Source organism: Chanodichthys erythropterus, chromosome 8 (genome assembly GCF_024489055.1).
Source record: "Chanodichthys erythropterus isolate Z2021 chromosome 8, ASM2448905v1, whole genome shotgun sequence".
Classification (NCBI taxonomy): Eukaryota; Metazoa; Chordata; class Actinopteri; order Cypriniformes; family Xenocyprididae; genus Chanodichthys; species Chanodichthys erythropterus.
The window spans coordinates 17,078,271-17,096,069 of NC_090228.1; the positions used below are offsets into that span (position 1 = coordinate 17,078,271).

General features: G+C 40.4%; 1 protein-coding gene across 15 annotated transcripts in view; it reads left to right on the forward strand.

Moving 5' to 3' along the window:
- The window catches only part of cacna1c (calcium channel, voltage-dependent, L type, alpha 1C subunit), a 152,720-nt gene that overhangs the window by 57,051 nt on the left and 77,870 nt on the right, over positions 1 to 17,799 (forward strand). For all 15 annotated transcript variants that reach the window (XM_067392127.1, XM_067392114.1, XM_067392116.1 and 12 more), the window contains 2 exons: positions 6,479 to 6,821; positions 9,802 to 9,907. In XM_067392127.1, the coding sequence (XP_067248228.1) occupies positions 6,646 to 6,821; positions 9,802 to 9,907 (282 nt within the window). In that variant the 5' untranslated portion in view covers positions 6,479 to 6,645. The remainder of the gene's footprint in view (positions 1 to 6,478; positions 6,822 to 9,801; positions 9,908 to 17,799) is intronic.

Here is a 17,799-nt window from a genome sequence, read left to right on the forward strand (position 1 = left end):
TAACTGGCCCGACGCTCAGTTGATCTCCCTGTTTTTGGATGGATTGGATGACGACACTATCCGTTTTGATGAACCTGTTTTTTGTTTCTCCTTAAGCGAAACTATCAATTTAATTTTGTGGTTGAATGGCTCCAAATTCTTAGTGAAAGAGGTTCAGGATCAGTGTTGTCGTCCGGTCCATCCAGAAACACGGTTGGCCGGGCCAGTTAGTCAACCTCCGGCTTCCTCCGCACACCGCTCCAGCGAACTCCCTGCCTGCCCCAGGCTGGACCCATATTCCGCTACTGGGCCCAGTAAGCGGAGGAGGAGGAAGAAAGCGGCCCCAATGTCTCCAGAGCCCGCTCCAGTATCTCCAGAGCCCGCTCCAGTATCTCCAGAGCCCGCTCCAGTATCTCCAGAGCCCGCTCCAGTATCTCCAGAGCCCGCTCCAGTATCTCCAGAGCTCGCTCCAGTATCTCCAGAGCCCGCTCCAGTGTCTCCAGAGCCCGCTCCAGTGTCTCCAGAGCCCGCTCCAGTATCTCCAGAGCCCGCTCCAGTATCTCCAGAGCCCGCTCCAGTATCTCCAGAGCCCGCTCCAGTATCTCCAGAGCCCGCTCCAGTATCTCCAGAGCCCGCTCCAGTATCTCCAGAGCCAGCTCCAGTATCTCCAGAGCCAGCTCCGGTCCCCACAGAGCCAGCTCCAGTGCCTGTGGGGATTTTAATTGTATTTGAGGGGATGAAATGGCCCTCAACCCCAGTCTCCGCCGAGCCAAGTTCTCCAGTCTCCGCCGAGCCAAGTTCTCCAGTCTCCTCCGAGCCAAGTTCTCCAGTCTCCTCCGAGCCAAGTTCTCCAGTCTCCTCCGAGCCAAGTTCTCCAGTCTCCGCCGCCGAGCAAAGTTCTCCAGTCTCCGCCGCCGAGCAAAGTTCTCCAGTCTCCGCCGCCGAGCAAAGTTCTCCAGTCTCCGCCGCCGAGCAAAGTTCTCCAGTCTCCGCCGCCGAGCAAAGTTCTCCAGTCTCCGCCGCCGAGCAAAGTTCTCCAGTCTCCGCCTCCGAGCCAAGTTCTCCAGTCTCCGCCGCCGAGCAAAGTTCTCCAGTCTCCGCCGCCGAGCAAAGTTCTCCAGTCTCCGCCGCCGAGCAAAGTTCTCCAGTCTCCGCCGCCGAGCAAAGTTCTCCAGTCTCCGCCGCCTACGAGCCCTCAGCTCCAGCCGCCGCCGCCGAGCCTGCCGCTCCAGCCGCCGCCGCCGAGCCAGCCGCTCCAGCCGCCGCCGCCGAGCCTGCCGCTCCAGCCGCCGCCGCCGAGCCTGCCGCTCCAGCCGCCGCCGCCGAGCCTGCCGCTCCAGCCGCCGCCGCCGAGCCAGCCGCTCCTAGTATGGTCTCTGTGATTGAACTCTCCAGCCCAAAGACTGTTTTCCCTCCCTGCCTCCCTCTCCCGCCTCCTCCAAGTCATGTCTATACTGCACCTCCACCTCAAGCCCCCTCGCCCAGATCTCCACCTCGGACCTCTGCTCCACCGTTGCCCATCAGTCCTCCAGCTTCACCAGTCTCCATCCTGCCTCCACTCACACCTTGGTCATTCATCAGCCTGCCCTCCCCTCTGGACTTCACTCCTCCGTCTCCGCTCCGTCACTCCGTCCCTCGGATTCAGTTGGCCTCCTCACTCCCCCCGGTGTTCGTTTTGTTGGCTGTCCTTCTGCTTGCACTGCGGCCTTCTGGAGCCCCGGCTGCGCTTCGGTCGGCGGAGCCTTCGGTTCCGCCATCACCCGCCAGTCCTTCAGCGACGCCAGGGCTCAACGCCTCGAAGGCTTCGGCTCCTGACCCGCCATGGCTGCCCGCTGCACCTGACCCGCCATGGCTGCCCGCTGCATGTCTGCCCGCTGCACCTGACCCGCCATGGCTGCCCGCTGCACCTGACCCGCCATGGCTGCCTTCGGCTCCTGACCCGCCATGGCTGCCCACGGCTCCTGACCCGCCATGGCTGCCTTCAACCCCTGACCCGCCATGGCTGCCCACGGCTCCTGACCCCCCATGGCTGCCCACGGCTCCTGACCCGCCATGGTTTTTGGACCTGCCCTGGAGACCTCCACTCCAGTTTACTCCTTCCCCTGCTCCGGTTTGAGGTCTCCAGGGCGCCCGCCCCCCTCCCGGTTGTTACATCTACGGCGCGAGGACGCGCCTACCGGGAGGGGGAGGTACTGTTACAGATCCCTTGTTTCCCTGGACTCCATTTCCCAGAATCCTCCTGTTCTCCTCACCTGCACTCACTTCCCTCGTCAGCTCCTCATCGTCACTCATCACCTGCACCTGGACTCTATTGTCAGCACTCCCTATATAATGCACTCACTCCCTGCACTCCTGGTCCGTTCTCTGTTTTGTTAAGGTGTCTGTCTGTTGTTCAATGCCATTGTTTGAAGTAAAGTCTCTATTATCGTGGAAATCCGTATCTGCCTCATCTCTCTACCAGCCACCCGTAACACTTTGATGTCATACACCGATTGGTCTGTGCAGGTCTGCTTCAAGTCAAACAAGCCTAAAATCACAGCTTTAACCACACCCCCAAACAATATCACACTAGATGTGTTCGACTTCGGGCTGTGGCTGGATTTAACTGATCTGCAAGTGGAGGAGTTGAAAATGGAGACATGAAGTTGAATTTAGTTTCTCAGTGCAGTGTTTACTTACCTTATCTCAAATGAAGTGGATTAGATACAATATTTGTCTAATACACAAACATTTGTATGTAGCAACAGACACACTTTTCATTCAATACTTTATGTAGTAATACAGCGCCTGTATGTACAAGAGTAAAGTTTAACATAATCCTATACTACTTAAATGCCAATAAAGTGTGGTCTATATTTTTATTTTGATAAACATGACACAATATACTGTAGCATTAAGATTACATTAAAATAATTTTTGGATTTTTGAGCATTAGCAAGCCAATTTTTTAGAATAAGCATGAAACATGTCATTGATCTCATCAGTGAATCCAATCAGCCAATCTTGAAACAACTGTGTCGTCATCAGCCCTTGTAAAGCCGCTCTTGAGAAACTGTACAGAATGAGCTATCTGAATTTCTCTAGCGGCCGTTGGCACCATTGTGGTGAAAAAATCAGGTCCTCCTCGAAATCAGGTCTCTGTTAGGACCCCAAGCGATCCCACTGGCTCAAATAACTTTTAATAGGCACTCTCTTTAGCGCCTGATTACAATTCCTACAAAATCATGTTATAATAAATGCTGTCTGAACTACTTTATAATGTCCATTAATGTCTGTATTAGTTAGCTTATGTACTAGCACAGTATACAGATACCCAATTAGCCTGATAGCTTAGTTTATACACGCATTTGCACTTGCCCTACTTGTACTGTATTCACAATCATCTTTAATGTAATTACGTGGTTGTGTTAAATATCTAAATATTTTAGCTTAAGAAGAATGTAATGATGTTAATTTATTCACTTAATAGGCTTTTATTATTTGTATTAATTAATTTACAATTTATCAAGTGAAAGAAATTTTAAATTTATTTTGTTATGCACTATATAGTAACCTATACATATATTGTTTGTATGTACTTATTATAATCATTAACTGATAGTTGATGACCTGATTTGCCATGACAAGATTTCTAACCGCCATGCAGTGCAGAGCCTAAAGTTGAAAACTCTTAACCACACCCCAATGGCACTCCCTTAACACCCCCAAACAATGCCACATCTTTTTTTTTTACAGTGTGATTAATAGGTGTCTTTATCCTTGTGTTGTGACAGAATGGCCTGGCTGTAGCAGAAACCAGAGCAGAAAAAAAAACTAGTCAAAAGCAGAGCAGTAATGTTTTATTCTCTCATACAGTCATGGTGAAATCACCGACTGACATCCACAGCTATGATACAGCAGTGAAAAAGCTCTTACTGTACAGCTCAGAGAGAAAGTGAACGAGTGTATGTGTTTTTGTGTGGTGAGATGAATATATGAATGGTGATGCTGACTCATAAAACAGTATGCGAAAGAGTGTGTGACTGTGGTGTTAAAATACACTCATCCATGCAGTGCACTAGCTTAACACATGCTCAGGGATATGTGTGTTTGCTTAGTTGCTGGAGTGAAAATTATGACATATGGCCAAAAAAAATATTTTGGAAATAATATATATTTATCCTCTGCCCAATCTTATTTAGCCCCTTCCTGATTATATGTTAGCCTTTATTTGCTCATCCAGCACTAACATACTTACAAAATGTTGAATAAATAAAAGTATTTATTTAAAATAGCTCTTTGGTAAATTAATATATAGGTAAATAAATATATCATGAACAATTTCAAGTCATTTTCCATTTGCTGAAGGCTTTATGAAGTGTATATAGTGTGTATATATATATATATATATATATATATATATATATATATATATATATATATATATATATATATATATATATATATATACAGCTATGGAAAAAATTAAGAGACCACTTAACATTGATTTCTGAACTTGGAGTGGTCTCTTAATTTTTTCCATAGCTGTATATATATATATATATATATACTAAAGTAACACTAATGCCAACTTCTGAATGGTCGTATATGGAGAAAGATGCTTTTTGCCCCAGAATGTAGTTACAGCATCTACCAGCAGGGGCAAACGGGTCCAAACATTTTTGCTTTTTATTGCTGATTCATTTATTCCAGCTTTGTCTTTTATATATGTCCATTGTGATGTTCATTAGTTTGATTCCCCTAGTTACAATGTTAATATTCTTCTTTTAAAGTCACCCTTTATTCAAAAGCTCTGAGAGATGCCCAATACTGATCTCAGATCAGAGGGAAAAGGGATACCTTGTTGTCTGTGATGTGGTTACAGAATGTGATTGAATCTCAGTTCATCCCTCAGCAATATGGATTCCAAACCGAACAGCTTTAGTGGCTGTCAGAGCTGATGGCTCATACTTCAGTGAGGTGGAGATTTGATATCTGAGTATGATTGTGGGATTTGAAATGTGCTTATTTTTTGTCTTGACACCCAGTCTTTCCTTTAGGTCAGGGATGGACAACTCCGGTCCTGGAGGGCCAGTGTCCAGCAGAGTTTAGCTCCAACCCTAATCAAACACACCTGAACCAGCTTATCAAGGTCTTTAGGATTAGTAGAAAGTTATAGGCAAGTGAGTTTTTATCAGGGATGGAGATAAACTCTGCAGGACACTGGCCCTCCAGGACCGGAGTTGTCCATCCCTGCTTTAGGTGAATTCAACTTTACAAGTATATGTGTATGTATAGTTCTTTTTGTTTGTTTCTGCTTTTATGCATGATCATGTGTGCCGCATGATAAGAAACAATCTTAAAAAGAGTATCTCTCAAGAGAGTGAATTGGATGTAGGCACTTTAGGATGAGTAACTGAGATTCTTCCTTTTGAAAGTCCTTTATCCAGAGCATGGCATTACTACGGTAATTAGAGACTGTTTTAGGAGAGTCAGCATGTCATCGAGAAAAGCCCACTTTTCCTGTATTTCAACAGTCTGATAAGAGACAACAGCTCTCCAGTGCTTTTCTTGTACTCTCAAACATGCTTTACTGAATCCTAATGACCAAAAACCCAGCACTATATCTTATTTTAAAAACATCTCATTTTAAGCTAAAGTATGTAATTTCTGCAGCACTAGCATCACGTTTCAAACTAATCTAGACTTTGGCTTATTCAATACGCTAAACCATTTTTCACAAAGGGACGAGGGGTGGGGGAAAAAAAGGAGTGAAAATTTGGGAAAATTTGTCAGTTCTGTGGTTTACTACTGTGATCTCACTCTGTCTGTCATTGCCGACAAACACACTTCAGTAGGAAGGCTGATGGTGGTTCTCTTTGGATTTTACGCTCTTGGGCTGCAGATGGAGATGAGACAAAGTCCTGCAGGGCTGACATGTGTGATGTTTAGTGTGATAGCATACAAATACTCTGTTGCTATTGGCCAGTATGATTAAATTGGAATGCCATAAAAGAACATTGATTGGCTTTTCACACCTGAAATTGGTTACCCAGGAGATAATAAAAAAAAAAATTCCAGGCTTTGAGATTTCACACTGTACATTTGTAAACCCATTTGTGGATGGATTGATGGCCTTATTTGCATTTTTACAAGGTTGATAACATTGATTGGTCAAGTACAGCATGTGACAAGCATACAAACTAATTCTAATAACTGCTTGTCCATCTGGCTGTGGACTTTTTTTCTTTTTTGTCCCTGTGGGCTTTTACTAAATAAACTCTCTTAAAATGAATCTGGGTTTGGGACAAGGGTAAATAAATAAAATCTTTTATTTATTTGTTTTCGGCTTTTCAAATCTACAATAAAAGGCATTACAAAAGTTGCCAATTAAATTAAGGTAATAATAAATAAATGAATAAAAATTTAATTTCACATAAAAACGTTTTGTGTGTGTTTGTGCTACATTTTTGTTTCTCTCACGCTCTTTCATTCACTGTTTCCTTCTCTTCCTCTACAGGCTCCAACTATTCCAGTCCGTCGTTGGCTCCGGTCCCCAGTCTGAATGAGGACGAGCGTGTGGGGGGCGGGGGTGGGGTGTTGGGTCTTGCACCTGAACACATTCCCACCCCTGGCGCCCCCCTTAGCTGGCAGGCAGCCATTGACGCGGCACGGCAGGCCAAGCTGATGGGCACCACCGGAGCCCCGATCTCCACCGTGAGCTCCACACAGCGCAAACGCCAGCACTACACCAAACCCAAGAAACAGGCCAGCACTGCCTCCACACGCCCTCCCCGAGCCCTTCTCTGCCTCACTCTTAAAAACCCCATCCGCAGGGCGTGCATCAATATCGTGGAATGGAAGTATCCTTTTCTGAACTCTGACCAGCTTGTTATAATTTATATACATATATTTCAATCATGACAACTCTCTGAAGATTTTTAGCATGGTAATGTAAATTACAATATTAATGTATTTGGTCTTGGCAAAATAGATCTGCTATGCTGCTGCTGTAGATTATTGCTGTTGTTGTATATTATTGCTGCCGCTAATTATTGCTGCTGCAGAGCAAGTACACAAACTTGCTACTGCCATTACATTCGCCGATACACTGCTGCAAGTAAGACATAGTGCTGCTGCACAAAAAGCATATATCAATAACCCATAGCATATCTATACAGGTGGAGCTGGGGAAGGTGGAGGGCTTTAGAGGAACTCTGAAGCATGCTGCAGACTGCTATAGTGAATATAAACAAACAGCCATTTAAATGTGTTAGCAACAAGCTCACTGGCTGCAGAAGTCACATGGACCAATCAGCTTGTGCTAAGTAGTTAATGCTATAATTATCATCAGCTTGTGTTTAGGACCCATCAGCTTTCCTGAGTGAACAATATATATATATATATATATATATATATATATATATATATATATATATATATATATATATATATATATATATATATATATTAAAAGTTCAGGGTAAGTAGTGCATTTTAATTAATCAAAAATACAGTAAAAACAGTTATATTGTCAAGTATGATTGCTATCTATAACTATTTTCTATTTTAATATAATTTAAAAATGTGCTTAATATTATTAAGAATCATGTGTCACATGATTCTTTATAAATAAATCTGTTATGCTGATTTGCTGCTTAAGAAACATTTCTAAATATTATCAATGTTGAAGACGGCTCTGTTGCTTAATATTTTGGTGGAAACTGTGATACATTTGTTTTTTTAGGATTCTTTGATGAATAGAAAGTTCAAAAGAAATATAAATATTTTGTTATGGTGTAAAAGTCTTTACTGTCACTTTTGATTAATTGAATGCATTCTTGCTGAATAAAAGTATTAATTTCTTTTAAAAAAATTACACTGACCCCAAACTTTTGAACGGTAGTGTATATATGTATATCTGTATTGTAACTGACCACAATATATTTTGAATGAATCTGACAAGCACGATGCAGGACCTCAAACTGTCACATTAAAGTATAAAGGTTCTGTTTTATCTTTAGTTTTATACATTTGCATTCTTGGCAGACACTTTCCTCCCAGAGCGATATCCAAAAAAGTCTCACAGTGACACTGGGATTATGGCGATTTCTTCGGCAGGTTGCGGAGGATACAGTTGTTTTCTGAATGTTAATTAATCCGTGTTACAGTTACACACTGTTCATAAACTCTCCAGACAGAATGTCTCAGGTCATAAATATGTTTTCACATTGATTCACAGCAGTGTATTTGAATATAGTATGTGGTTATTAATTGCTGTATTATATGTTTCTTAGTATTGCAGATGTGTAATATAGTAATTTTGCATCACTCCCATGATTGTTATTCCCTCTGCGCTGCATTACAGGTGTAAATGCAATTTATTGTGGTTTTATGCCACTTCAGTTGCAGCTTCTGAGCTGCCTTTTGCTTTTATACTGTGTTTGCGTAATAGTGCATAGGTCTCATTATGAATCCCTTTTACATCCAAATCAATAAGTGTTAAATCAAGATGAGCTTTGAGTCATTTAAATGCTTCCCTCAACTGCCCTTTTACAGGAGACTGTAGGACAGTGTGTTCCCCTGTCCTTTTCCCATTTCTTCTCCCCTCCCTCACAGATTTATGTAATCATTTCCGCCCACAAGAGATAGCGATAGTCCCCTAACCAGGAAAATATGTTAATGAGGATTGATGGGTTGAGTAAAATGCTTCATTCATCAGGAAAAGGAGATCTAGCTCCCATTCACAGTTTCAGCCAAGAACTGATCACATCATCAAAGATTTTCTCATAAATTCACAAACCGGCATGAGGGAACAGCTGAACTGTGGAGACAGTGAAATATTTTCCCTCATTAATTTCTGTGGCATATTTTATAAAAGTTCCTCTTTTGCCGGTCCTATCCATATGAGTCTTCAGTCTTGCACACACTTGACTGGATCTGTATCTCCAGAGACTCCAGAGCCCATCTTTCCTGTCTTTGACTGTGTTGCCATGCCAACAGCTCCTCTCAACAGGCTGAACAGGTCCACACGTGCGCGCACACACACACACACACACACACACACACACACACACACACACACACACACAAATATTCACCCCTCCCACATTCACACACAAATGCACACGCATATTGACCCCTCCTACAAACACACATTCGGTCATGCACATTCACACTAAATGCTCAGTCAAGCAGCTTTTATATATAGAAGTGTTATTTATAACCTTGTAAGAGCTTTAAAGATAAAATTTAGTTTGGGTCTGCCTACAATGGTCTATTTTTACTCCCTTAGGGACCTGAACTACTGATCTACAAGCATGTTTATCTAAACGGGTTAGAGGGTCTATGGCTCTGTAATTCTGAACTAACCCCAGAGAGCCGTAACTCAAGGCCCAGACAGCAGATACAAGAGAAACATCCAGAAAAACAAGAACACATCTGTTTCTCCTCAGGACACGTGCCATGCGACTCAACACCCATCTCGGAGAAATCCATTCCTGTAACAAATGATGACACAGTTTGATTGCATTTCCAACAGTACTGAAAGCCAAACAAACAATTTGGCCAGTGAAAAGAGAGAGAGGGAGGAGAGGAGAGGAGGAAAAGGGGTGGGGGGGTGAAGATCGTTGTCTTGATGAAGGCCAGGTTTTTTGACAAGCTCAGCCATGCTATTAATGGCAAAGAAAAGAAAAAGAATTGGATTGAGAAAAAAAGACAATAGTAAATCTAGACCCTTAAACACTATCATGCGCAATAATAACTGTACTGTATGTGTGTATTCTCCTTTTGCTTGTGTATGCACCAGCTCTGATGTAATTTCCTTTAACATTGACTCCTCAGACCGTTTGAAATCATAATTTTGATGACTATTTTTGCAAACTGTGTGGCCTTAGCTGTCTACATCCCTTTCCCTGAGGATGATTCCAACGCAACCAACTCAAACCTGGTAAGCACAAAGTCAAAAATGAGTATGATGATGATGATCAATATTTTAATGTTTTTAATTATAATGTTTGTGGTGTGCTGCTGCTGCTGATGAATATGATAATTGTATGGATGATAAGAGTTGTGATGGTTGTGTGATTTTGGTGATGTGGTGGTAATGGTGAGGATGATATTGGTTGTGATGGTAATGACTGGTGATGGTGAATATGTGATGATGATGATGATGATGGGTGTTAGTGGTGAAGATGATATTGGTTGTGATGGTGATGATGATTTTGATGGTTATGTGATGTGATTATGGTGATAATGTTGTGATGTTGATAATAGTGATGCGGATATATGATGATATTGTTAGTGGTGAGGTTGAAAATCAATGTGATGTGGTTATGTGATAGTAATGATGGCGGAGATGAATATTGTGATGATGGTAGCATTTAAGATGGTGATGGTAATGGCGAGGATAATACTGATTGTGACTGGTAATGGTGGTGGTGGGGATGATTATGGTTATGGATGTTATGTGATTGTGCTGATAATGTAATAATGCTGATAATCTTGATGATAGTGGTGATTTTGGATATGTGATTATGGTGTTAGCGGTGAGAATGAAAATGGTTGTGATGGTAATGTAATAGTAATGATGGTGGCAATAATGATGATTTTGGCAATTATAGTAGAAATGAAGATGGTGTTGGTTGTGATGGTGGTTGATAATGGTTATGGTGGCGGTGATGATGAATTAATTAATAATTGTGATAATACTAATTGCTGATAGTCATGATATTGCTGATAGTGGTTATGTGGTGATGATGACGGTGGTAATGTGATGATGGAAGTGTTGAGAATGATATTGGCAGTGACAATATGGTAATGATAGTCGTGATCAGTGTTGGGGGAAAGTTGCTTTTAAAAGTAATACGCTTTACTCCTTAAAAAAGTTACCAATTGCATAATTACTTTTTATGGAAAGTAATGTGCTACGTTACTTTTGCGTTACTTTTCCTCACCTAGACTGGGGTGGTTTGTTTTTTAATAACAAAAAACAAAAAATATGATTTTTTTGGAAAATGTAAAGGCCCTTGCTCTCCATAAAGCAGAAAGTATACTTCATTTTTTATGCGCACAGTCGAACGCACTGCCTTGCAAAGCATACTTCATTTGACTCATGCGCATACACAGGCATTAGAAACATGCACAGTTTTGAGCAACATCTCGCCAAAACTTACAACCCATGTAAATATTTTTGATTTCTTTAATGCTAGAGTTGTTCAAATGAGGGTACTTTTTAACCTCTTCGCACAATCTCTGGCCTATAGTGTCGCTGTTGCATGCATTCCTGTCTGTTCTGTTTATGCGTTTTTTCTTTGAGTACCTTGTGAATCGACGCCCCCAGGGCACTGTTGCCACCTTGTGGATAAACTAATTACTGCAAAAAAAAAAATTAAATGTGCATGTGCGATCTGCGCATATGCTTAAAAAGTGATGTTTACTTTGGCCTTAAGTGAAATGAAAAAGCCTCAAGCTAAAGGAAATGCAAATTCACACCTGTACAATAGAGGGCGCAGCTCAAACAAACCTTTCAGCTGTGCTGCCATTCTGAATTGCAGAAAAATAGGATGCAGAAGAGATGCAACACTCTTAAACACTCTCAAAAAATGAAACCCAAATCTTTTGGACATTTTTGCATATTAGTATGGTTGAATTGGATTGTCGAAGGTCAGCAGCAAAGATATTGGTTAATAAAGTGAGATTAAATACATAAAGTATATTTGTGTAATTTAACATTTAAAGGTGCTAAAGAGGATATTTTCATCAACTGAGATACCAAAGACTGTTACTGAGTTTTTGAAATGAGCGCATGCGTAAGAACAACCCCCCTCCTTCGAAGGAACGCCTCTCAAAACTCGTAAACACTCGTATTGGAACACGAGTGTTTACCACCGGCATTTGCTGTGTCGTGTTAGTGGATTCATTATGTCGGACTCACCGCAGGTAACTCATAATCTGCAGTTGTTTCTCCTGTCTCCTGACAAAAACATTGCATGTTGCGCCTGTGGAGTGTGGAAAGTTACTGGAGCGCGCAGCCACGCACGTCTCGCACAAGGAACGTCATGGCAGTGATTGACAAGCCAGAGGGCCAATCGTTTACGCGATGATCGCGTAAACGATTGGCTGATTTTTTTAAGGCCCTACCTCGTGCACAGTTGATGTATATTAATATTATTCCTTTCAGTGCACCTAATAAATAGTCTTTTATCAGTTAGTAAAGACAGTTTCAAGTAATATTGCAAAAATGTATGAAACAAAACCTTTAATTATTACAGGTTTACGTAAATTTCTAAGATTGCATTTCACTGTTTTTATTAATTTTGAAGAATACTGAATCTGTTTTTGTGCAAGTGAGATGAGTAAATGCATGCTCAATTAGTCTAGAACTACAGTAGCCACCATGTTTACACAGCACACACAACACCTCTGCACCTTACTCTCAATTTCTCTCAACATGGGGACGGGAGAGGTGTCAGTCAATAAATGAGAAAACAAAGTAACTTGCGTTAATGATTTTAAAAAGTAACTCATATTTTATTGTAATTTTAAAAGTAATGTGTTACTTTACTAGTTACTGATTAGAAGTTAATGTGTTACTTTACTAGTTACTGATTACGCAACCCAAGTTACTTCTAATGCGCTTACCCCAACACTGGTCGTGATTATTTGATAGTGATGATGGATATGTGATTGTGGTTCAGCTACTGATGATATTGTGGTAATGATGAGATATCGGGGATAGTGGTGATGTTATGGCTGTGATAATGATGATGATAGTAATTGCTGTTGGTTGAATGATTAACTGGCTCTCAACTTGTGAGGTGCAGTTGCATTTTAGAACTTATATTGAATTTTGAAGATATTGAAGTGCAGATTGCTGAACTTAGAATAGACTGGAGCTCTGTAAGCCTGAGAACAGCCTGTGTGCTTCAGTGCTCAATGTACAGTACATTCAGCTTGGATGAATGCAGAACGATGGAGTATGTGGGTAATCTGGATGTTTGGCTGTGGAAAGAGTTCTCAGACCTCTCAGAGATTCATGCCGTAGCTGAGTAACACTAATCCATCCTCCCATCAGCTCTGAGATCTAAAGCTACATTTCGTTCTTTACTGGGAAATACATAATGGAAACCTACAAATGTGTGAATGAAATCATATGTCCACACTTTTGAAGGCACACAGCTCATGGCCAAGCAGTGATTGTGCTTACATTTGCAGCAGCCTTGGTTCTGCAAAAAGTATGTTTCCTAATTATTTTCTCTATAGGCATTTAAAAAAAAGATGATTTGAATTAAACCAATCAGCTCGGAGATTAATCGTTTTGATGAATCACTTTCAACTTTTTTTAAAAATAAACTTTTAATCTAAATGTCTTTTATGAGGCAATGAACTGCACCACATGAAGCATTTGAGAATGACATATAAAAAATAAGTATACTAAATAAAAAATTTAAATTGCCCTTTGTTTATTTATTAAAAGTATAAAATACAATATATTTGAAATGTATTTTAAAATATTAAAGCATATACAAATTATATATTGTAGGCTATTTAGTTTTGTTTTTAATATTTTAAGGTACAAGTTGCTGGAAAGTGTAAGGAGACCCAATTACATAATTTACAATGCTTCATGGGAGTAGGTTTTACCGACTCAATTATGTCAATTGCAATTCTTCATGGAAATGGACTTTTACTGACTTGATTACATCATTTGCAGTGTTTAATGGGAGTGGGTTTTAACCAGGTTATCATTTCCATGGTAACATTGTCTTCTCTCATTGATGAAGCTACACTTTTTTTAATTACGAATTGAATTTAGTACAGTAAAATTCCATCAAATTGAATTTAATAATGCTTACATGTTATTCATATCATGAATTAATAATTTAAAATGAATAAAAAAACAAACAAACAAACAAACAAACAAAACTAGAGCTTAAAAAAAATTTGTATAAATTTTAATGGAACTAGGGAATGGACCATTTAGTTTATGTGATTCATATTCAAATAAAAAAAAAATGTTTTTTTAGTGGGAATTCAGCAATTAAACGTTCGCAATTGACTTCTTGCCTCAAAGCTGGTATGTCTGTCATTAAACGTCTATATTTACATTTAAAAATAATTTCTTAATGGAGAAAATGAGCTGGATTTTTACTTCCAGAACCTGAATGTTGCTCACTATAGGCATGTTAAAGTGACACAAGTACAGCTTCCTTCATTTGATGCATTCAGTACACCCCTCTTCTTATGGGCTATGAACGAAATCATTTGATGGGTAGAGGTTGTCATGGATATGGTATCCTTGGTGATGGTAAAATGCACAGCTACCGTGGTAACACAGTAACTATGCAGCCAACCTGCAAAGCAGAAGGTGCATTTACTCTGAGATAAAGAACTCTTCATTAACTATCCACTTATCTGTTGCTCCCTTCCACAGATAGTATGTTCACGTTCAACCTCACAGATTTGAATAATACCCATGTGCTACAACAGGTCTAACACATTCATCTCAGACTTAAAGTTACTGGTCAAGCTGCATTTGTGGCATTTGAATTTTCTAACAAGGAAGAGTCGCTTTCACACCATTTCTGTCAGTGGAATGCTGACACCTGTGGAGCAGCGTCTGACAGGAACTCATCAGCTGCCAGACAGCAAATATGAAAGGAGGCTGGTGTCAAAAACATCTTTAATTAAGAAGGAACTTCACACAGTTATTTATTAGGCTTAACAATCAAGATATCTGTTAACACTTTTCACATCTGCAAATATTTTTTTTTTCTTGCTCCAAACTAGGGTAGTCAAAAGTACTGACTTCAATACCAAGTCGGCACTTAAATTTTAAAAATGTGACAATAGCAGCATTTCCCCCTAGCATTTAGCGCTCTTGAGCAGATTCTTAAACACCTCTGATTGGCCATTGTGTTCACGTGCGCAACAGATATGTCTGTGACTGGCTACAATGATCAACACTTGCACAGATACACACAGGAGCATTTGAAAGCAGGCATTTGAAAATGGCCAATCAGAGGTGTTTAAGAATCCGCTCAAAAGTGCTCAAAATGCTAGGGGGAAATTCTGGTATTGTTAATTTTTTAAAATTTATGTAACGACTTGGTACCAAAGTCAGTACTTTTGACAGCCCTATTCCAAACAAGAAGCATCATTAGTAGGTATGTTGCTTGAACAAGTAGTCGACTGATTGATCTTAAGAAAACCTGTATAATTGGGTTTTGGCTTACCTGACCCCGATTGGACATATTCCTTGAGGAGCGTTTATATAAGCATTTATATTCTTGTGTGCAAAAACAGCTAGATGGAGTGCAACAGAATGGAACAGAATGCAAGAGTCTCAGGACGCGTAAAAGCTGGACTATTTTTAACTTGACATGTCTTAAAAATGCAACACTCGTAGTGAGATGCTATGAAACAGTGTGAGATGTGTGACATAACGGCAAAAGACATTTGCCTTAATTGTATGCCTGTAGAGGCGTTACTTTAAAGCAGAAAAAAATACAGCATTTCCAAAAGTTTTGTAAAAACTGTCTAACTGCATGCTAGTTAAAGCATCATGGCTAAAAAAATATAAGAAGAAATCTATAAAAACTCAACTTTAAAAAAACAAATATACATAACGACTAGTCAATCATCCTATCCTCATGTTGAGTATATATGTGGGTTTATGGATATTTGTTTTTAATACTTGTATTAGTTTAAATTATATGACAGCATATAATATAAATACAGTAGCATAAAAACTGCATACATAAAAATGATAAAAGAACTAATATAAATAACGTATATACAAACCAATGCTATTAAATAAATAAATAAATATATATATATAATAGTCCACTGTAGATTCTGCACCAGAGCAAGCTTGGCAAAAAAAGTGCATCGTGACTGAAGGAACTATGTGTGTTGAGTAGGTATATGTTTATATTGAGTATATATATGTGTATGAATGTGATTAAATCGAGCACGATATGTCTGATTGGTGAGATTTGAAATAAAGGCGTTTTTATTTTTAGAGCGCTGTGAGAAAACGGCTGTCGCTGAGACTCTGGCGACTGGCCAGTTCACATTCTGCCCATTTCATCTACAAAAACATCATATTTAGAAAAGATCCATTCTCTCTTTACTGCAATACACAGCCCACACAACACATGTGCACCCGCAACAGTGAGCCTGTGCCATAAAGATGTGCCATGGTGAGCGTGTAAGATATCTGTGCAAGGTGTAACGTGTGTGTGTGTGTGTGTGTGGTAAAGGTGTGTGGAGTGAGTGGGAAAGGGTCAGAGCTCTGTGGGGATGGTGCAGTATTTTAAGACAGCTAAAAACATCACTAGTGCAGAGAGTGACCCACATACAATTCTTTCTCTCTCTCTCTCTCTCCTTCTCACTCTCTTTCCACAGTGCCCTCTACCTGCTCCATTGAGCACTGCAGCCTAGTGTAGCTTAAACCTGGCTAGAACAACACAAGCATATCTCTGTTATGTGCTCTCTGTGACACCACAGAGATGTATGAAGTTGTGTTTCATCTGCGGTGAATGTGTGCGTGTGATAGAGAGAAAGAGAGAGAAAGATAAAGGAGAATGATCTTCTCTGTGATGCTGTGTCAGTGAGTTGGGGTCCGTTTCTCTCGGTGTCTCTCATCTTGCTGAATGTTCTTAGTTCTGCTGCTGCTGTCACCATGCCTACCAGGAAATTTCCACTCCACTAGATGAGGTCATTGTTAAAGAGCTCACAACTATTTCTCTCTTTCTTTTATGCCTCATCTTTTGTTTTTTTCCTGAGAGAGAAAAAGAGAAGGTTTGAAAAAGGCTAAACCATTTGTCTGATTGTAAACCATTCTGTTTATCTAGCCATCTATCCTATCCTCCTATTTATCCATCCTTCCGTCCGTCCATCCATCCATCCATCCATCCATCCATCCATCCATCCATCCATCCATCCATCATATGGTACTGTGGTAATGAAAGAATGTGACATCTAGAGAGGTGTCTGGGCTCTGTGTGTGTAAATATTTGAGCAGTGTCCCATCTATTTGTTCATCTTTAGCACCTGTTGTACCTTTATTGTTTGGTGATCCATGGCGAGGTCACTTGCTTGTCAAGATTAAATCCATGCACATCTTTAGTATCCTTCTTTGTTTTCTCTGGTTTCTGTTTTACATTCTCGCTCCTCCATATGAGATCTTTGCTGACATTTAAAGCTGTGCATAAATCTGTCCCCGGTGTGTGTTTGTTTAGGGAGGTGGGGTTAAGCTAGCTTTCTACTAAACAAATCAGAGGTGTTTCAGTTCAAATAAGCTTTCTTGATGTCACAAATCTGAAATTTTTTACCATATATGTAGATTTTACAGCAATAAATGTTAATGATTACCCCATCAGATAACCCACGACTAGTCGATTTCGAAAATGTGTTTTTGTACATCACAGATTTGGAAGGAAAATAATCTTCAATTTTCAGCAGAGCAGGACAGTGCATGTGTTGACATTGTGCATTGTTGCAAGGGGGTCACACATGGCAAATGCAACAGATGTTCATGTTGCACAGAGCATGTGTGAGAGGAAGCTTGATTTATGGCAGTGTATGTGTGTGGGCTCAATTTCTTCAATAATAAGTATTTGATCTTTTGCTTCTGTGGTTGTTGTATATATCACTGGGTTCCGGTTTGTCTTATGTGGCCTCACGCTAAGTAAGGATGTTCATTTATGGTCAATTTTGGACTTGAAAGCAGGGTGGTGCTGATATTTCACAAAAAAAGCTGCGAAAAAAAAAAAGGAAAACACAAAAAAGTCAGTGTAGTGTTGCTCCCAAATATGCTTGAATTTTAATCTCACC